Source organism: Pongo pygmaeus, chromosome 3 (assembly GCF_028885625.2).
Source record: "Pongo pygmaeus isolate AG05252 chromosome 3, NHGRI_mPonPyg2-v2.0_pri, whole genome shotgun sequence".
Taxonomy (NCBI): Eukaryota; Metazoa; Chordata; class Mammalia; order Primates; family Hominidae; genus Pongo; species Pongo pygmaeus.
This window is the reverse complement of record NC_072376.2, coordinates 115743440-115765321: the sequence shown is the minus strand read 5'-3', so window position 1 is coordinate 115765321 and position 21882 is coordinate 115743440. Positions and strand designations below refer to the sequence as shown.

At 33.4% G+C, this 21882-nt stretch overlaps 1 protein-coding gene across 11 annotated transcripts in view; it reads left to right on the top strand.

The window, feature by feature from the left end:
* The window catches only part of CENPE (centromere protein E), a 98078-nt gene that overhangs the window by 32256 nt on the left and 43940 nt on the right, over positions 1–21882 (top strand). For 6 of the 11 annotated variants that reach the window (XM_054485226.2, XM_063663946.1, XM_063663945.1 and 3 more), the window contains exons 17-33: positions 2522–2596; positions 2819–2938; positions 4618–4740; positions 4824–4989; positions 5296–5450; positions 6759–7073; positions 7197–7469; positions 7625–7783; positions 12841–13044; positions 14716–14874; positions 16687–16977; positions 17097–17252; positions 18456–18746; positions 19989–20267; positions 20416–20574; positions 20769–21053; positions 21482–21769. In XM_054485226.2, the coding sequence (XP_054341201.1) occupies positions 2522–2596; positions 2819–2938; positions 4618–4740; positions 4824–4989; positions 5296–5450; positions 6759–7073; positions 7197–7469; positions 7625–7783; positions 12841–13044; positions 14716–14874; positions 16687–16977; positions 17097–17252; positions 18456–18746; positions 19989–20267; positions 20416–20574; positions 20769–21053; positions 21482–21769 (3498 nt within the window). The remainder of the gene's footprint in view (positions 1–2521; positions 2597–2818; positions 2939–4617; positions 4741–4823; positions 4990–5295; positions 5451–6758; positions 7074–7196; positions 7470–7624; positions 7784–12840; positions 13045–14715; positions 14875–16686; positions 16978–17096; positions 17253–18455; positions 18747–19988; positions 20268–20415; positions 20575–20768; positions 21054–21481; positions 21770–21882) is intronic. The other 5 variants (XM_054485232.2, XM_063663947.1, XM_054485231.2 and 2 more) reach the window with 4 other exon arrangements.

Sequence of the window (21882 nt, the reverse complement as noted above, 5' to 3'; positions counted from 1 at the left end):
CATCATTAATATATTAATAAGAAAAATGGAAGCTTATTGAATTGAGTCAACACAGAGAAAGATTACAAAAATACCACAGAATATATGACATGTATCACACTGCAGTTTTTCTTCCATTTTAACCACAGTTGAGGGGGAAGAATCCTACTCCCTTCTTTTTAAATTTCTTTTTCTTTTTTTTTTTTTTTTAAACACAACGCTCAGCTTTCTAATCTAAAAGACATATAATTTAAAAACTTTTTCTTTATAGAGACGGGGGTCTTGCCATGTTGGCCAGGCTAGTCTCACATTCCTGGGCTCAAGTGATCTGCTCGCCTCTGCCTCCCAAAGTGCTAGGATTACAGGTGTGAGCCACTGCTCTAGGCCCTTTATTTTTAATTCGACACAAAATTTAAGGTTACTTAAAATATTATATAATAAAAACATCCTGTTCAAAAACAGTTTTGCAGTATCTAGTCCATGTTAAACTAAAAATATAAGTCTATGTGTATGTAGCAAAATATGTTCCAAAACCTACATTTTGGGGAAAGGTTTAGCTAAAAGGGAATAAAAGTCAAATTATGGCCTTAGGACATGGAGCCATTTCCCTGGTTTTCCTAAAGCTTTTGTCAAAAATCACCCAAGTTGTAGATAATTTTCTAGTGGAAATATAGTAACATGAGATGCTTAAATAGTATGTTTTAGAGGGAGAACGGAAAATGTCAAGTATCACCATACTCGAGGAATGAGAAAAATCTTTACCATCTACCTATTTCAACTTGGTGTATTTAATTTTATAATTTTTACTACTTGGAGATGTAAGTTAAATATTTCATTTCACCTACCGACAATTACCATTTAAATCTGCAATTTAAATGGTAGCAATGGGTTAACTGTAGATCAGATCATATGTTTAAATCATTTTTCCTTTTCACACACTTTCACTTCATGCTCTGCATCTTAAACATGTCATTGGGAGATTACACTTTTATTTTTACAAAAGCTAATTATTTTCTATGTATAAGAACCAGTACCTAAGATAAAGTGCCATTTCAAATAAGAAGTAGGAAAATGTTCTTTTCTAAATTAGTATTCTTTAAATGTTTTCATTATCTATGGCCATACTACCCTGAATGCACCCGATCTCTTCTAAGTATTTTTAAAAGTGAAGATTGATTTTTGATTCTTCCTTATTGGTAAATGTGATTTTCTTTCACAGAAGTTAAAAATAGGGAAGAAAAGGTAAAAGAAGGAGCCAATTTAAATTAAAAGCAGTACAAATGTCTAAGACTGTGTTCTACAGTGGGGTAGCCACTAACCGTATGTGGCAATTAAGCACTTGAAATAGGACCAGTCTGAATTGACATAAGTATATAAAAAAGATGTAAAATTGTTCATTTTTTTTATATTGATTACCTGAAGAAACATGTTGGATAGATTACCTGAAGAAACATTTTGGAAGAAATATTTTTGATATATTCGGTTGAATAAAATATGTCTCAAAGTTAATTCTGCCTTTTTATGTTTAATGTGCCTACTAGGAAATTTTAAATTACATATGTGTCTGACATTATGTTTCTCTTGGGTAGCACTGACCTAAAATAGTAATGTCAACACTTGCACTAGTCCGAAATTTAAAACTAGTCAGGACTCAGTTAAACATCCAGAAAATATTTAAATAAGATACTATTTTCAAGCCCCTTACATACTGTTAGAATTTGCTTTTACTCTGTAAGTGCTCATCTGATTATGAAGATTAAATAATTCTAAGGGAAAATGTTTATCTTGGTTTTGTGTGGTTTACTTGTTTTCAGCAAACTTTTTGGTACTCAGATATTTAATGCTACAGATATTTTGGTAGAAAGGACACCTCAATAAAAATACTTCTACCTTTATACTTTTACATGGTTGAACAATATAATGGAGTGCAATATTTCCTCTGGAATAAATCAAGGTCATAGTTGATCATTCCATACCTGTGTAGCATTGGTGAAAAGTAATAATATTGTACAGGCACTGCATGAAACAACCCTAATCCAAACCTAGATTCCAAATCAGAACTTATTACAAAGTACACTAATGTAGAGCCAGATGGATACTTTATGGGAAGAAAAAAACTTTATAAGAATTACTACATTTCTGTAGTTAACTGACTGAAAACAAAAATCTACTAAATGTGTATTTTTCAAGGTTTGATTAACAATTTTTTAATCTCTCCTCCAAGTGGTGCATACTAATTTGCTATTGACATTATTGTAGCTTTATTAACAGATGATATAGCTACTTGGTGGGGTCATGCTGAGGGGTTTTTTTTTTATTTGTTTGATATGTTTTGGGTGATATTTCTAGTATTTTTAAATAATGAGGTGCTTTGTTGCGATAGCGTGAACAATTGATCTCAGTCCTTTCTAACTGTTGGGTGATTCTGAAGCAGTGAACCAATGCCCTTTTTTTCTTTTTTTCTTTTTTTTTTTTTTTTTTTGCTTTGCTCTGCTTTATTAACTATTGGTTTGCTCTGTTACCTGTTCACATGCTCTTACAGATGCAACTAATTCATGAAATTTCGAACTTAAAGAATTTAGTTAAGCATGCAGAAGTATATAATCAAGATCTTGAGGTGAGCATTCATGTTGGTATTTCTATTGATAAGCAATTAGAACTATAAAACATGCAACATATGTAACTGAACATGATGTCAGAAATAAGGGAATTATGTTTTTAAAATATTAGTGACTTTGAATTTTACTATGAATTTAAACTAATATATATAAGTTCTGTTTTAATCCCTTAGACTTCAAATCAGATTCTAAATTGTTACTCTCTCCTTTGATTCTTTTAGAATGAACTCAGTTCAAAAGTAGAGCTGCTTAGAGAAAAGGAAGACCAGATTAAGAAGCTACAGGAATACATAGACTCTCAAAAGCTAGAAAATATAAAAATGGACTTGTCATACTCATTGGTAAAAATCAGGCTTATTTTGTTGTGTAATCACATAAATATATATAGCATACCATCATCTTAGCAAATGTTTATACTGGACCTACTTTGTGCTGGGTATTGTTGTAATAAATTTATATATATTTCATTAAATCTGTCAATAAGCCTATGAGATAGGGACTGTTAGTATATTTGCCATTTTAGAGATAAAGTCACATTTGTAGAAAGTTGATCATATCATCCTTTGAGTAAATATAAGGAAGTTAAGGACAGGCTCCCGTTAAAAATCCGTAAGTTTTAGGCCAGGCACAGTGGCTCATCCCTGTGATGCCAGTACTTTGGGAGGCCAAAGTGGGAGGATCACTTGAGCCCAGGAGTTCACGACCAGCCTGGGCAACATAGTGAGACCTGGTCTCTACAAAATATACAAAACTAAACCTGGCATATACTGCCAGCTACTTGGGTAACTGAGGTGGCAGGATTGCTTGAGCCTGGGAGGTTGAGGCTGCAATGAGCCGAGATCATGCCATTGCACTCCAGCCTGGGCAACAGAGCAAGACTCTGTCTCCAAAAAAAAAAAAATCAGTAAAATTTTAAAATTCTGAATTTTTTTCGGTAGTTTTATACAAATGCATGCAGTAGTATATAGTCAAGATCTTAAATATTAAACTGGGATTTTTTTCATAATTTTATAGCTGTAGATGATTTTAGTTGATATAAGATCTTGGCATTAAATAACATTGAATCTGATGATGATGTCATTTAATCTCTTCAGTTTGCTTTCAATATACCTGATTACTTATATATGTTTGGTTCCAGTTTTTAATACCTTTTTTTTTTTTTTATGGTAACAGTTTCTAGCTGGAAATTTTAAAAGACTAGTTTCTGTTCTTCTGTTTTCAGTTGAGTTTTTTAGTTTTTGTTACCTTCTATTCTTTTGTTGCCTTTTATTTGTGACAAATGATTCTTTTCAAAGGGGTTCATACCATTTCATATCATCCTATTCTGAGGCCCTGGATAGGAAGGCACTTTTATATATTCTGGAGTGTCTGTTCATAGCGTGGCAAGCAGAACTGCCCACTTTTTAGAAATTACTATTTCTTTTTCCTTATTCATTCATGTATTAATTTATTAATTTTTTTCCAAGGACATATCATTGATTTCATATAAGCTAAAGTCATATTAAAATGCCACTTCTCTTTAGAAATGAGGTTGTAGATTTTTTTCATTTATTTTTCATTTACATTTTCTCCCCTGTAAGTTTCTTGTTCATATCTTTTCTCTATTTTTCTATTAGATCATTTGTCTTTTTCCTATTCAATTTGTGGATAATATCTTTAATTTAACTGTTAACTACTTACCTATCATGTGTTGAAGAGAATAACTCAAAATAAAAATACATAGAAAACTTCATCAGCCTCTCCAAACAACAGTTGTGTTAACCTTTAAACAAAACATCTAAATTATGATACATTGCTTATATAATTTGATATATTGCCTATATAATTTGAAAAATGTGACCAGAATTTTTAAAAATTATTTTTATTAGGAAAACATGATTTCTTTTTATATATTTGGTAACTAGCATATTTGTACGCTTTTTGATTAGCTAGAGTTAACATTTATATACATGTTCTCTTAAGAATTTTCCAACTCTGTGAAAATTAAGATTTCACTGAACCCCTTTTGTCATCTGTCTAGGAAAGCATTGAGGACCCAAAACAAATGAAGCAGACTCTGTTTGATGCTGAAACTGTAGCCCTTGATGCCAAGAGAGAATCAGCCTTTCTTAGAAGTGAAAATCTGGAGCTGAAGGAGAAAATGGTAAGTATTTTTTGTAATATTTATAATAAAGTAGTTGTAATGATCAGTGTATTTTTGTGCATTTGCAATGTTTTTCTCAACAGAAAGAACTTGCAAGTACATACAAGCAAATGGAAAATGATATTCAGTTATATCAAAGCCAATTGGAGGCAAAAAAGAAAATGCAAGTTGATCTGGAGAAAGAATTACAATCTGCTTTTAATGAGATAACAAAACTCACTTCCCTTATAGATGGCAAAGTTCCAAAAGGTATTTTGTAATTTTAAACATCTTTTTTCAAATCTGACTTCTTCTAGAAATGTACCTAAACAATTTGACAAGCATATTTCAATGATTAAAAATTCATTATACTCTGACTTTTTAAAAACTCAATATTATGTTTTAGTTTCATTTGGTATTAATATTTATAAAGATTTCCATGGGTTTCAAATCATAAGGGATTATTTTTCAAATAAACTTTACTTGATCCTGAAAAAGGTGATTCAAGGACTATTAAAAATTAAATTACCTGTTTGCCAACATTGGATCTTCATACAATTTACCAAAACTTTCTAGATTTGCTCTATAATTTGGAATTGGAAGGAAAGATTACTGATCTTCAGAAAGAACTAAATAAAGAAGTTGAAGAAAATGAAGCTTTGCGGGAAGAAGTCATTCTGCTTTCAGAATTGAAATCTTTACCTTCTGAAGTAGAAAGGCTGAGGAAAGAGGTAAACACATTTATAAGCACTTATCCCTTATTTTGAAATAAAAACCTTTGCGATAATAGTGCCTTAAATATTTTGGTATAGTTTATTTTAAACTAGCAGGCAAGAGAGATACTGTAAACGTTTTGACCAGTTAGAAATAGAAATGAATATAGTTCATCTTCTAATTTGTTCTTATGCTACTAGATTAAAAAATATATTTTTTTCAAGGTGTATTTAACAGTATACTTAGTAATATAATCCATGTAGCAGCCATTTCTGTAGTCCTCAAATGTTGCATTTATACAGTATTACAGCCCACCCTTAGTGTTTACCATTTTTTTGGTAGTAGTAGTATCATTATGTTGAATAAAAGACAGTAATGAGGGAAAGGAGGTTGCACTGATAAAGTTTTAGAGGTTAATGCAAACTTTGCAGGCTGGTGAATGTTTCTGTAAATCCATGGCCTGCCAGTTTTTCTTTCTGCTTGTCTAAAAGAAAAATGGCAAAAATTTGAGTACTTACTGTATGGCAAACATCATGCTAAAGAACTTCAAAAACATTATTTCATTTACTCGTCTTATAAACTCTTCAAAAGTAGGTAGTTTTTTAGTCCCAATAACCCATTATCAAACTAATAGTTGAGCCACATATATCTGCCTCCTAAACCCATGATTGTAGCTGCACGCTGTATTGCCCCTCTTTACTTTGTCCCTCCTTTATCTCTTCTTTTTTTCTCATCTCTCTCTGCCCTTATCTTTCACAGTGATTAAACTGTTAATATACAAGATATGGGTTATTTAAATTATGTAATTATTTAAATATTACTTGTGATACTTTTTATTTTTATTTTTTTCATGGACCATACCTGATACTTAAGATACTTCTTAAATACCAATTTTAAATGATTAAACATTACTTAAATTATTCATTGATTAAGTTTTTGGAAACCTGAGAGGCATTCAAAGCCTTTAGGGAAAAAAAAAGTCAAATTCTGAGAAATGCCTACCACATGATAAAGTTAGAAAACACTTTAAAATGATAGGTAAGGAAATAAAGACAATCTGATTATGTGCCTTTACTGACTATTCTCCATGCAGGCCTTACTTTCTAGAATACAAAGAGATTAGAAAATAAAACATCAAAGGTAGAGTTAAACAAGCTGCGTTAGGGAAAAGTGACAATAAGAGTACTACTATATTGCCTTTCCACAGTCAAATTTTTGCTGAATGTAAATAACTTCTCTTTTTGCAGAGAAAGCTTTTTTTCCTAAAAATTGCTTCAGTGAATCATATGTTGCTAACATCCCTAAATTTTATTTATTTTCCATAGATACATGACAAATCTGAAGAGCTCCATATAATAACATCAGAAAAAGATAAATTGTTTTCTGAAGTAGTTCATAAGGAGAGTAGAGTTCAAGGTTTACTTGAAGAAATTGGGAAAACAAAAGATGACCTAGCAACTACCCAGTCGAATTATAAAAGCACTGATCAAGAATTCCAAAATTTCAAAACCCTTCATATGGACTGTGAGCAAAAGTACAAGATGGTCCTTGAGGAGAATGAGAGAATGAATCAGGAAATAGCTAATCTCTCTAAAGAAGCCCAAAAATTTGATTCGAGTTTGGGTGCTTTGAAGACCGAGGTTGGTACAAGATGCTATTTTGAGAAATGCTCCTTAGTCTTCTGGGATTTTGGTTTCTGTATATATGTATGCCTCAGACTGCTCTGCTTTTACTGTGTGACATTTACTTTTTCTTTTTTAAAGCTTTCTTACAAGACCCAAGAACTTCAGGAGAAAACACGTGAGGTTCAAGAAAGACTAAATGAGATGGAACAGCTGAAGGAACAATTAGAAAATAGAGATTCTATGCTGCAAACTGTAGAAAGGGAGAAAACACTGATTACTGAGAAACTGCAGCAAACTTTAGAAGAAGTAAAAACTTTAACTCAAGAAAAAGATGACCTAAAACAACTCCAAGAAAGCTTGCAAATTGAGAGGGACCAACTCAAAAGTGATATTCACGATACTGTAAACATGGTAAGGTTTTGATTGATTAAACTTTGAAAAATTGGAGACTCTTAAAAACATTGCAGAGGCCATCATTTATTATTTATGATTATGTTATGTAGTAGCTACAAAATAATTTTGTTTCATATTCTAATGGAAATTGTTTTTATATTTGTCTAACAAAGAACATAGATACTCAAGAACAATTACGAAATGCTCTTGAGACTCTGAAACAACATCAAGAAACAATTAATACACTAAAATCGAAAATTTCTGAGGAAGTTTCCAGGAATTTGCATATGGAGGAAAATACAGGAGAAACTAAAGATGAATTTCAGCAAAAGGTAAAGGGTGTTTATTTTCAAAGTTTTCATATACTTGTATATATACTCTTTAACCTCAAATACTTAAAAACATAATATTCCCAATTTTATTTGTTACTCACAACGGTAATAACTAACAATAATTTTACAAGCTTATCCCTAATGCCTTTGAAATAACTTATGATAGAATATAAGTTTATAATCAATTAGAAAGGGAAAGGGCCCAAAAATGTATTAGTCCAAATTTTGCATAGCTGGTATTTATTTTATGTCAGATTTACTATACTAAACTTGCTTAGAGTTTAAAATTCAGTCCATTGTAGGGGGGATTGCCTTATAATGTTATACCAGGGTTTCATTTATTAACAGTTTTCTTTTCTACTTTCCCAAAACATCTCTAAGTATATTGGTAACAGTAATTTTTTAATAATATGTCTCATTTTTATTATAGTTCATATTATTTTATCCAGAGTATTTACTGCTAGTATTTTAAAATATTCTTCTATAGGAGACTGGTGAAATAATCTTTTGTAAATATATAGCTTGGAATAGTATATAGTAGTATATATTTTTTAAATTGGTAGTAAAATACACATAACATAAAATTTACCGCCTTAACCATTTTAAGTATATACTTCACTAGTGTAAAATTCATTCACATTGTGATACAACCAATTTCCAGAATTCTTTTCATCTTGCAAAACCAAAACTATACCCATTGAGCAACAGCTCCCCAGTTTTCCTTCCCCACAGACCCTGGCTACCACCATTTTACTTTTCTGTCTTTATGAATTTGACTACTCTGAGTACTTCATATAAGTGGAATCATGCAGTATTTGTCTTTTTGTGACTGACCTGTCTCATTTTGCATAATGTCTTCATCCATGTTGTAGCATGTGTTAGAATTTCCTTCCTTTTTTTGAGTAAATTTCCATTATATGTATATGCCACAGTTTGCTTAACTATGCATCCATCATGGACACTTGGGTTGCTTCTACCCATTATTGGCTGTTGTGAATAAAGCTCCTATGAATGTGGGTGAACAAATATCTCTTCAAAATCCTGCTTTCAGTTATTTTGTATATATATATCCAGAAGTGGAATTGCTAGGTTATATGGTAATTCTATTTTTAATTTTTTGAGAAAGCACCATAATGTTTTCCATAACAGCTGCACCATTTTACTTCCCACCAACAGGACATAAGTGTTCTGGTTTATATGCACCTTTGCCAACACACTATTTTCTGTTTTTTTTTTTTTTTTTTTTGATAGTAGCCATCCTAATGGATGTGAGGCAGTATCTCATTGTGGTTTTGAGTTGCATTTTCCTAATGATTAGTGATGTTGAACGTCTTCGTGTGCTTTTTGGCCATTTGTTTATCTTCCTTGCAGAAATGTCTATTTAAGTCTTTTTCCCATTTTTATATTGGGTTGTTTGATTTTTGTTGTTGAGTTGTAGGAGTTCTTTATACTTCTGAATATTACCCCTTTATCAGTTATATGCAATATTGCAAAAATTTCCTCCCATTCCATTGGTTGTCTTTTTACTCTGTTGATTGTATCCTTTGATACACAGAAGTTTTTAATTTCAATGTAGTCAAGTTTATTTATTTTTACTCTTGTTGCCTGTATTTTGGTGTCATATCCAAGAAATTGCCAAGACCCTTATCATGAATCTATTCCCCTATGTTTTCTTCTAAGAGTTTTGTAATTTTCGCTCTTACGTTTAGGCCTGTAATCCATTTTGCATTTATTTGTATATATAGTGTAAGGTCAGGGTACAACTTCGTTCTTTTGTGTGTGGCTATTGTTTTCCCAACACCATTTTTTGAAAAGATCATCCTGTCCCCATTGAGTAGTCTTGGCATCCTTGTTGAAGATACCGTGACCATATACACAAGCATTAATTTCTGGTCTTTCTATTCTGTTCCAATGGTTTATATGTCTGTCTTTATGCTAGCACCACATTGTTTTGATTACTGTAGCTTTATAAGTTTTGAAATCAGGAAGTATAAGACCTCCAACTTCGTTCTTCTTTTTCAAGATTCTTTTCCCTATTTGGGGTCCTTTAAGATTCTATATTAATCTTAGGATGGATTTTTCTAATTCTGCAAAAGACACCATTGGGATTTTGATAGGGATTACATTAAATCAGTAGATTGTTCGGTAGTGTTGATGTCTTAAAAATATTGTCTTCTAATCCATGAACATGAGATGTCTTACCATTTGTGTCTTCTTTAATTTCTTCTCAGCAACATTTACAGTTTTCAGCAGATAAGTCTTTCACCTCCTTGGTTAAGTTTATTCTTAGTATTTTGTTCTTTTTTGATGCTATTATACATAAAATTGTCTTAGTTTCTTCTCTGGATCGTTCATTGTTAGTGTACAGAAATGCAACTGATGTTTGTACAGTCATGCATTTTTAACAGAATACATTATTAAATAAAAGCAAATACACATTTCAAAGTAATTCAGTAAGATCCAATTGATATACATAAATATCTGTACATTTATATATTACTTCTATAAAATGAGCTGCATTTTCCCCCATTTACTCCGGGGAAAAATACTGCCTTGGAAAATGGAACTTTTTTTTTAATTTCCATCTCCTTATGCTTTAGTTCTTCTCTCTCACTTTTTCTGTATCTTATGTTCTCAGCTTATTTATAATTTGGAATAACTATAGGCCAAAGGCATTTGACCTCAATTTGAAATTTACCCCCAATACAATGGCTTATGCCTGTAGTCCTAGCACTTTCAGAGGCCAAGGTGGGCAGATTGCTTGAGTCCAGGAGTTCAAGACCAGCCTGGGCAACATGGTGAAACCCTGTCTCTACAAAAAAATACAAAAATTAGCCAGGCGTGGTAGCAACGCATCTGTAGTCTCAGCCACTCAGGAGGCTGAGGTAGGAGGATCACCTGAGCCCAGGAAGATTGAGGCTGCAGTGAGCCCAGATCATGCCGCAGCACTCCAGCCTGGGCGACAGAGTGAGACCCTGTCTAAAAAAAAGAAAGAAAGAAATAATAACTTCCACTTTTATGATGGGAAAGTTTTTTTAGTAGACTTTTGACAATAATATATGGCAATCAATAACTGTTTTAAACAAATCCAAAATGCAGTTATAGAGACAATAGAAGATGAAGGGAAGAGTAGAGTTATACTCACTGGGAACAGCTAAGATCCTATGTTACGAAGTTTATGCTGGAGTCATTTATCCATGTTGATAAAAGGATGTAGCTGGGGCTTTTCTGAGGCCATTCTGTCATCAGGGATCCTAAAGTCTGGGATGGAAGGCTGAGATCAATTTGGTCTTGTATCATGCTTATGCTGGAATCTGCCATGGGAATAAGAGAGTGGAAATGGGGATTTCCAGGTGCTCCCCTGTTCATCTGGGCACCAGAGAGCTGCACTAGCAGGTCTATCATGAATCTCCTTGGAATGCTCATTTTTAGTCCTACTTGATGTGTCTGTTTCTGGAAATGCAGTATCTTTAATGTATCTCAACAAAAATATTTTATGATTAGTAAGCTTATTCTTATATAAAGGACAATTTTTTTTCCTTTTTCACATGTTCTAATAATTTTTTATTTAATAATTAGATCTATTAGATTTTATTCATAACTGTGGTAGTTGAAGTACCTTCTAGGCTGAGTTCAGATTTGAAATAAACCTTGGCTGTCATTACAGAAAATTTTGTCTCAATCTGCTTTGTATTTGAAAGATATGAGATTCTGAATTATAATATCTAACAGACTAGTCCCAAAAGACTATGTGTTCCCTACCTTAATTTCTCATGTAGTTAGCTGTGTGTTCACCATTATCTTCTAGAAGCTCATGCATATTGCCAACAATAAGGGGGTTGCTAAATAAAGTACAGTTTATACGTACTCTAGAGAATCAAGCAGCTACTAAAAATTATTTGTAGGTTACATAACAGCATGTGAAAATACATATGATCTAAGTGGAAAAGATAAAAACTAAAAAGAATCACACATATAAATTCATTATAATAGCTATGTTTAAAAAAAAAAAAAAAAAAAACTTTTAATGGAAAAAACTCCAGAAGTAAATTTACCAGAATTCTAATAGTTTGTTGTGTGAAGTTGGTGACAATGGATGATTTTTATCCTTTATTTTTCTGTTGTTTTCTAATGTGATTATAGATTATTATAAAAGCTTTTAAATACCTGTGTAGGCAATATGGAGCTGTTTGCTGAACTACTGTAATGTTATATAATAATACCCTAGATTTGTACCAGCAATAGTAATTTCAGTCTCTGTCTCCCTTTGCCAATGGGTTCATGTATTAGGTTACATTTGGTCGTGACTTATTTATGAATAAATGAATTTATATAACTTTTTCTTAAGCAGTATATAAAATATACATATATTAAGAAAAGATGAATTTCACCCTTATGAAATAGATCTCCATCAAAATTATTTAGCCCTCTACATATAATAAAACTGCAGCCTTTTGTAAGTAGGACTGCCTCTGAAAATAAAGATTTGCAGGGAGTGGGAGACAGGGAATGATTCCCAGCTTTTAGGAGGAAATAGATAAAGTGATAGAGTTCAAGATTGCTTACTCCTTTAGTAGTAAATAAACAAACTACTACTAGAATGAAACTTAGAAAATATTTATGGAAGATATGTACAAACTAAAGGCAGATATCCTTTAATTAATGTATTAATGTCATTGAAATAAGTAAACATGCAGAATCATGTTAACCTATCATACGTGAAGACAATTATTAATATTTATAGTTGTCCATATTGTTCTGATTAGTGAACAGACATAACAGCACAAACTTTGGAGCCAGATCACTTGGATTCAAAACCTGGCTAAACCTCTGAGTGACCTTGGGCAAGTGACTTTACCTCTCTCCAGTTTAGTTTCCTCATCTGTCAAATGAGGATTATGATAATACCTACCTCATAAAGTTAACTGTCAAGATTAAATGTGTTAAGATATGAGAATAGTACCTGGCACATAATAGATGTGTTGGCTATTTTTATTATTTTTTAAAGTTGTTGTTAACTACTTAAGAAATTCTTCTGTAATGTGTTTATGTTTTAGATGGTTGGCATAGATAAAAAACAGGATTTGGAAGCTAAAAATACCCAAACACTAACTGCAGATGTTAAGGATAATGAGATAATTGAGCAACAAAGGAAGATATTTTCTTTAATACAGGAGAAAAATGAACTCCAACAAATGTTAGAGAGTGTTATAGCAGAAAAGGAACAATTGAAGACTGACCTAAAGGAAAATATTGAAATGGTAGGATTTAGCACTGTATACTTGGCATTACCTTTTTGTCTTCATTTGTTTCAGATTTTTATCAACTTTATTGAGGTATAATTTATATACAATAAATGTATCTGGTGGAAGTGTATGGTCTGACGACTTTTAACAAATGTCTCTACCCATTTCCTCTTCACCCAGTCAAGACAGAAGATGTTTCCATCACCCCCAGAAAGTTTCCTCACACCCCTATCACAGACCCTCATCACCTCCTCCCCGCCAGATTATCAGTCCTGATATGTTCACCTTAAATCATTTGTCTCTTCTAGAGCTTTATACAAATAAAGTCATACACTATGTAGTCTCTTATGTTTGACTTTCTACACTCCCGTTTACTGCCAAGGAACAGTTCATTGTGTTAATATGCCATAATTTTTTAATTCTTTTTCCTATTGATGGAAATTTGGGTTCCTTTCAGTATTTGGCTATTTTGAATAAAACTGCTGTAAGCATTCTTGTACAACTCTTTCTATTTACGTATCTTTATTTACTTAAGGTAAATATCTAAATGGAATTGCTGTGTCACAGGGAAGAATATGTTTAACCTGATGAGAATTTGCTAGACTGATTTCCAAAGTAATTACATCATTTTACATTCACATTAGCAAATTAAGAGAATTCTGGCGGCTCAAACATCCTTCTTCATCAACACTTCATATTTATTGGTGCTTTTAATTTTAGCCATTCTAATGGGTGTGCAGATTGTTGTTTTAATTTGCCTTTCCCTAATGACTAAAGATGTTGAACATTTTTTCTTGTGCTTATAGACCATTGTATATCTTCTTCTGTAATTTATCTGTTCTCAAAGAGGTGTGTTGTAGATTTTCAGTGTATAGGTCTTTTAATATTTTATTAAATTTGTTCCTATATGTTTCTCTTTTTTTTTGCTGTCATAATTTTTAAATTTTATTTTTAATTGTTTGTTGTTGATGTCTGCCAATATTTTCACACTTAGGTTTTCTATGTTTAGGGGTGATATAATGTGTGTAAGTTTAAATAAATATTTGGAGAAGTTCACTGTGGATCGTAGTAGAATGCGACCATTTGTATTGTTTTAATTTTATAAGTTTTGGGGATTGTCTGCTTTATCAAAAGAGCAGAATGTAAATAAGCACACAAACAAACAATCGTATTTTCTTCTCAGTCTCTGGCTTGTTATGTTTTTGTGGTCTTGATACATGAGAATGTCACTGTGTGAGCCTAATAACCAGGATCAGCCCAAGTCATGCTAGCAGAGGGTGGCTGCCATTTTGAGCTCGCTGGCAGTGGTCGGTGCTAAAACCAAAGCCATCCCAGTGTTTGAAAAAACTATAGCTATAGTCTCATTATTACTCTATGATAGCTCAGAAAAAGTCTCTTTTGGCTTAAAGGCAGAAATAAGCTAAGCTCTCATGATAGAATGTTAAATCCAATTCTAATTCTCATGGTAGGAATGTAAATTGAGCAGTAAAGAAACAGTATAAAAAGCAGATTCTTGGCATCTTATATTATTAAATTAAGGACTTTCTTTTTTGAAATTTATCTTTTCCTATATAGTTTTCCCTGATTTCTTCATTTGCAGACTGAGAGAAATGCTGATGTTTTACCTGATTTCATAAATGTTAGCTAATATTTACTTTAATCTCAACTTTTTTTTTTTCTTTCTAGACCATTGAAAACCAGGAAGAATTAAGACTTCTTGGAGATGAACTTAAAAAGCAACAAGAGATAGTTGCACAAGAAAAGAACCATACCATAAAGAAAGAAGAAGAGCTTTCTAGGACCTGTGACAGACTGGCAGAAGTTGAAGAAAAACTAAAGGAAAAGGTGAATTTTTAAAGTTATTTCCCTGGCCATTTTTCCTAACTAAACTTTTTTTTGGTAATTTTTATATCTGTAGACCTAAATCCAGAAATAGCACATACCTCCCAAATGAACATATTTCAATGCTAGTATTTTGGACAGTTTCAACTTACACTGAGATCTAAACTAACATACCTTGTGAGGATTATATTATTCCAGAGTCTTTAGGTGAGAGAGGGTTTTGTATCATTTAAACAAATCATACGATGTATTCGTTCATCACATATTTATTGAGCACTGTCATGGGCCAGGCACTGTTCTGGGCACTTGAGATATATTAGTCAACAAAACAAAGATTCTTTCCTTGCAGAGATGCATTAGTCATTTTGAAATGTAAGATTTATCACTATTACCATCTCTTAGATGTTTGCAGTTTCCCGAATCATTTCTTATATAGAAGTTAGCTGTTATTGGGATATTTGTGTAAGAGCTAAGACCCCTGTAACAGCTGTAGTTCCCAAGAGATTCTAAAATGCACCCATAGAGATCTTTCTATATAAGCTAAGGGCAGTGCCACTTGCATAATAGATAATATAGTATGGTTCTGTTATTATTCTGTGGAATATTTTTTCTTTTTTCTTTCCTCTTTTTTTTTTGAGACAGGGTCTCTCACTCTGTCACCCAGGCTGGAGTGCAGTGGTATGATCACAGCTCACTGTAGCCTCAACCCCCTGGGTTCAGGCAGTCCTCCCACTTCAGCCTCCCAAGTAGCTGAGACTAAATTAGCTGTGCCACAACACCCAGCTAATTGTTGTATTTTTGGTAGAAACGAGGTCTCACTATGTTGCCCAGGCTGGTCTCGATACTCCTGGGCTCAAGCAGTCTTCCTGCCTCAGCCTCCCAAAGTGCTAGGATTACAGGTGTGAGCCATCATGCCCAGCCTGTTTTTTTCTTAATATGTGTTTTCTTTTAATTCTGATCCCTTTCACTATCTCACCTAATTGAGTTTACTAAAACCTCATGTCTATTTCATACTCCTATAAAAAAGGTAAGATCAACAGCTTGTGAAGGTTAATGTCTCAGTATTTGGGGGAGCCACCCATAAGCATCTTATTGGAAGTGAAAATAAATTCTCTAAAAGTTTTAAGAGGATGAGGAATTATAGTTATTTGGTAGCTGTATGTGTATCTTTAACTAGTCTCTTTGCTTTTTTACTTTATCTCATCTTCCCCTTATCTCCTTAATCAGTTTATTTTATCTCCTTAATCAGCCTGTATCAGTTTCCTAGGGCTGCCATAGCAAATTGCTGTAAACTTCATGGCTTACAATAGAGACATATTCTGTTACAGTTCTGAGTCCTAGAAGTCCAAATTTAAGTGTCAGCAATACCATATTCCCTCTGAGGGCTCTAAGGAAGAATCATTCCTTGCTTCTTCCTAGCTTCCAGTGTCTCTCAGCTACCCTTCGCATTCCTTGGCTTGTAACTGCTTCACATGACCTCCTTCTCTGTGCCTCTCCATGTGCTTTTATGTTTCTTATAAATACACTCATTGGAATGAAGACCTACTCTAGTAGGATCATGTCTCAATCCTAATCCAATTACATCTGCAAAGACTCTATTTCCAAATAAGTTCACATTCTGAGGTTCCTGGGAGACATGAATTTTGGGTGGGACAATATTCAATCCACTGCAGACACTTATGCCTGTGAGTTTCGTTTACTTTTAATGCTACTTACCTATTTATGTGCTGATAGGAGGCAAGGCTGTTAATGATTTTATGTAAGAATTTTGAGAATATAAGTAAAATGGTAATTATAAAAATTGTGCATTTTAAGAGCCAGCAACTCCAAGAAAAACAGCAACAACTTCTTAATGTACAAGAAGAGATGAGTGAGATGCAGAAAAAGATTAATGAAATGGAGAATTTAAAGAATGAATTAAAGAACAAAGAATTGACATTGGAACATATGGAAACAGAGAGGCTTGAGTTGGCTCAGAAACTTAATGAAAATTATGAGGAAATGAAATCTATAACCAAAGAAAGAAAAGTTCTAAAGGAATTACAGGAGTCATTTGAAACAGAGAGAGACCAACTTAAAGGATATATAAGAGAAATTGAAGCTACAGTAAGTTATACCCTTTTCCTTCATCTATTAAGTGTTTCTTTTTAAAATCTGAGCCACTTGGAAAGAGGGGAGCAATGTTGGAAGAATGTTACAATATTCTTTAAATTTTACTCGCCAAGGGCCTACAAACAAAAGAAGAACTAAAAATTGCTCATATTCACCTAAAGGAACACCAAGAAACTATTGATGAACTAAGAAGAAGCATATCTGAGAAGACAGCTCAAATAATAAATACTCAGGACTTAGAAAAATCCCATACCAAATTACAAGAAGAGGTATGTCTTTTATTCCTTTCATCCTTTGTCACTTCTTCCTTCCTTTCTCCTTTGAAGGAAAGATAAGCAGTAAGAAGTAGCTAGGATGTGGTTCATTAATTGACTGGGCAACTATTTGTCGAGTGTCTAATGTGGCAGGCACACTCCTAGGTTATAGAAATGCAATGAGAACAAGGTGGACAAAACCCCTAAATCCCTCTGATCCATTTGTAGTGAAAGAAAGTAGCTGATAAATAAGCAATCAAATGAACAAGAAAACATTAAATAGTGGCAAATACTATGGAGAAAGTGAAACATTGGGATAACTGGGCCAACCTATATTAAAAGCCTACTCCATGCCAGACATTGAGACTGTAGATATAAATAAGACATTGTTCTTTCCCCCATTATAAACTAGAAAGAAAATCCCTTAATTCCAATATGGTAAATGCAGAAATATGCAAAATTACATGGTACCACTAATTTATCATGGAAAGAGAAATCAATCTATACACATAGAAAAATTGAGACATAGCATTGGAGCCCATCTGAAAATGGAGATCATACATTTATTGGGATATAGTTTGCTCAGCTATGGTTTTTCTCTTATAGCATTTGGAAACTAGTGAAGAAATAAGAAGTATGAAACAGACTGCTAGTAAAGTATAATTGGTTCACTTTGGGTCTAAGCTAGAAAGAAAGAAAAGTATGATAGAATATGACCCAGAAAAGTCAAGAATAGCTTTAGCAGGAATCGAGGGAAAATGAATAATGAAGAGTTTGTGATCCAAGGTGGGCCTGAGGGTTCAAGATGACTTTCCTTGCTGTGAAAAGTATCCTGATCTTTTCCCTTTAAAAATTTATGATAATAGCCAGCGGGATGCGGTGGCTCACACCTGTAATCCCAGCACTTTGGGAGGCCAAGGCAGGCAGATCACCTGAGGTCAGGAGTTTGAGACCAGCCTGGCCAACATTGTGAAACCCCGTCTCTACTAAAAATACAAAAATTAGCCAGGCATGGTAGCACACACTTGTAATCCCAGCTACTCAGGAGACTGAGACAGGAGAATCTCTTGAACCCAGGAGGCAGAGGTTGCAGTGAACTGAGATCACGCCACTGCACTCCCAGCTGGGCAACAGAGTGAGATGCCGTCTCAAAAAAAAAAAAAAAATTATGATCATAATCTCCCGATAGTAACGTTGGTATTTTATGAATGTCCTAAGATCCCAGTGCTTCATAAGGAACAAGAGTTACTTCCTAATGTGAAAGAAGTCAGTGAGACTCAGGAAACAATGAATGAACTGGAGTTATTAACAGAACAGTCCACAACCAAGGACTCAACAACACTGGCAAGAATAGAAATGGAAAGGCTCAGGTTGAATGACAAATTTCAAGAAAGTCAGGAAGAGATAAAATCTCTAACCAAGGAAAGAGACAACCTTAAAACGATAAAAGAAGCCCTTGAAGTTAAACATGACCAGCTGAAAGAACACATTAGAGAAACTTTGGCTAAAGTAAGTTTCGTATTTTCCTCCCATTTTAATAAGTGTCTTATAAGAATCAAGGTTTGTGTTTATGTTATAGTTATGTTTGTATTATAATTATGTTACCAGTTTTTTTAATGTCTCTTAATCATGAAATGACTAGAAACAGAACAATTAAAAATTGCTCTTGAATACCAAGAAGCTATTGAAACAGAGAGATGTTTCAGAGAAAAGAACTGTTTTCTTAAATATTCAAAAAATAATTTAGAAAAAATAATTCTAAATTACAAGAAAGGGTGAAACCAAATATGAGATTGTTTTATTTTCTTCTTTAAACCTGTTCCTTTAATGTTTCATAAAGCACTACTGTGCTTTCTCATTGTTTTAGTCAGAAATCTGGGAGCTATCCCTACTAATATGCCTCCTTCTCTGCTTATTCTGTAATCCAGTCACCAAATCTTATTGATTTGAATGTGTATTTTAAAAATCATCCTGCTTTTCTCTCCACACTGCCACCACCCTAATCCAAGTCAACATCATTTCTTTCCCTGGCTATCTGCAGTAGCCTCCTAACTGGTCTTGCCACACTCATTCTTACACTTCTCTAATCCAGTTTCTATACTAAGCCTAAGTGATCTTTTCTTACATTCTTTTAATATCTTATTGCTACTTTTTAAATAAAGACCAGGATCCTTTATGTGGCCTATGAGGCCCTAGGTGCAGATCTTGCTGGTCTTATTTCAATTCACTCTTCTTCCTATTCTTTGTTCTCCAGCAACTCTCTTCCTCAGCTCATGGCTTTCAGATTCTCAGGTCTCTCTACCTGCAGTACCTCCATATTCCTTTTTGCCTAACTAATGCTCTCATCCTTCAGATCTCAGTTAAAGCTTTCTCCTCTAGGAAGCCCTTCCTATCATTCACAATAGATTATATTTGACACATGGGCCCTAGGAGAAGCCAGCATCTCTATTTGGTAAGATTCAACATCATATCTATCTTTGTCCTTGAAGTATAAGTCTCAAAAAGAGAGAGATCCTGTAAGTCTCATCATTTTGTCTCCAGCCTCGAATAAGATGCTGACAACACAGTGAGACCTCAATTTTTAAAAAGCGTTAAATGCCTGAATAATGGAAGAGTGGGAGAATGGAGAGATTGCTCTGTAAATGAGGCATTGAATCCTGCCTTAATTGTTTTAGAAAGCATCCTGATTTATTTTCCCCTAAAACACAATATCTCTGGATATCAACTGTACTGTTTTATGATTCTCTTAAGATCCAGGAGTCTCAAAGCAAACAAGAACAGTCCTTAAATATGAAAGAAAAAGACAATGAGACTACCAAAATCATGAGTGAGATGGAGCAATTCAAACCCAAAGATTCAGCACTACTAAGGATAGAAATAGAAATGCTCAGATTGTCCAAAAGACTTCAAGAAAGTCATGATGAAATGAAATCTGTAGCTAAGGAGAAAGATGACCTACAGAGGTTGCAAGAAGTTCTTCAATCTGAAAGTGACCAGCTCAAAGAAAACATAAAAGAAATTGTAGCTAAAGTAGGTTTCATCTTTTCACCATGTTTTTAAAAAATATTTTGTAACCAAATATTTTTATAAACCCTAAATATTTAGAAAGGGGAGTTAATTACAGCATAATAGTTATAATGTTTCTATAAATTTATTGGAATTTCCTCTAATAATAAAGCACCTGGAAACTGAAGAGGAACTTAAAGTTGCTCATTGTTGCCTGAAAGAACAAGAGGAAACTATTAATGGGTTAAGAGTGAATCTTTCAGAGAAGGAAACTGAAATATCAACCATTCAAAAACAATTAGAAGCAATCAATGATAAATTACAGAACAAGGTAAATGGGGGATGAAGAAACAGTGGGAGGAAATGGGTGGGTTTGGAGTAGCTAACTGGATTATGAAGACTACTATTTAGCATGCTTAATTGTTTTGGGAAGCAACCTTTTCCTCTTAAGTTTTGTGTGTGTGTGTGTTTGTGTGTGTTTACATATTTTTATGACTATTAACTTATTTTATAATTATGTTTAAGATCCAAGAGATTTATGAGAAAGAGGAACAACTTAATATAAAACGAATTAGTGAGGTTCAGGAAAAAGTGACCGAACTGAAACAATTCAATGAGCATCGCAAAGCCAAGGACTCAGCACTACAAAATATAGAAAGTAAGATGCTCGAGTTGACTAACAGACTTCAAGAAAGTCAAGAAGAAATACAAATTATGATTAAGGAAAAAGAGGAAATGAAAAGAGTACAGGAGACCCTTCAGATAGAGAGAGACCAACTGAAAGAAAACACTAAAGAAATGGTAGCTAAAGTAAGTTCCCATCTTAGTTTTTTTTTGGATACAGAAATAGCGTTAAGGTGATAATGACGGTGTTCATGTTAAGTTTTATTAATTTCCCTCTAATCATAAAGGGACCAGAAATAAAAGAGGAATCAAAAACTGCTTATATTCAACTTAGTACCAATAAACTGTTAGTAGACAGAATATTTGAGAGAAGACAGCTCAAGGAGCAAATATTCATTGGGATTTAGGAAATTCTGATGGTGAATTACAGGAAAAAGTGGGACTTGTTTTGTTAAATTGGAAAATGACATCTAATTATTGTTACTCATATCCCTTATGAAAGAAAGTAGTACATACATTAGATTACAATGTAAAAATGATTGCCTTATTTTAGGAACAACTCTTCCTTTTCCTAAAAAAATTCTGCCTATGTTGTAATTTTATAATTTTCTCAGATGAAAGAATCTCAAGAAAAAGAATATCAGTTTCTTAAGATGACAGCTGTCAATGAGACTCAGGAAAAAATGTGTGAAATAGAACACTTGAAGGAGCAATTTGAGACCCAGAAGTTAAACCTGGAAAACATAGAAATGGAGAATATAAGGTTGACTCAGATACTACATGAAAACCTTGAAGAAATGAGATCTGTAACAAAAGAAAGAGATGACCTTAGGAGTGTGGAGGAGACTCTCAAAGTAGAGAGAGACCAGCTCAAGGAAAACCTTAGAGAAACTGTAACTAGAGTGAGTTACCATCTCTCTACACCTGTAGTAACTATGACATTGAGTCCTAAGAGAAAAATCTGCCATAGGGTTGGTGGGAGTATAAAATTGGTCCAGGCCGGGCGTGGTGGCTC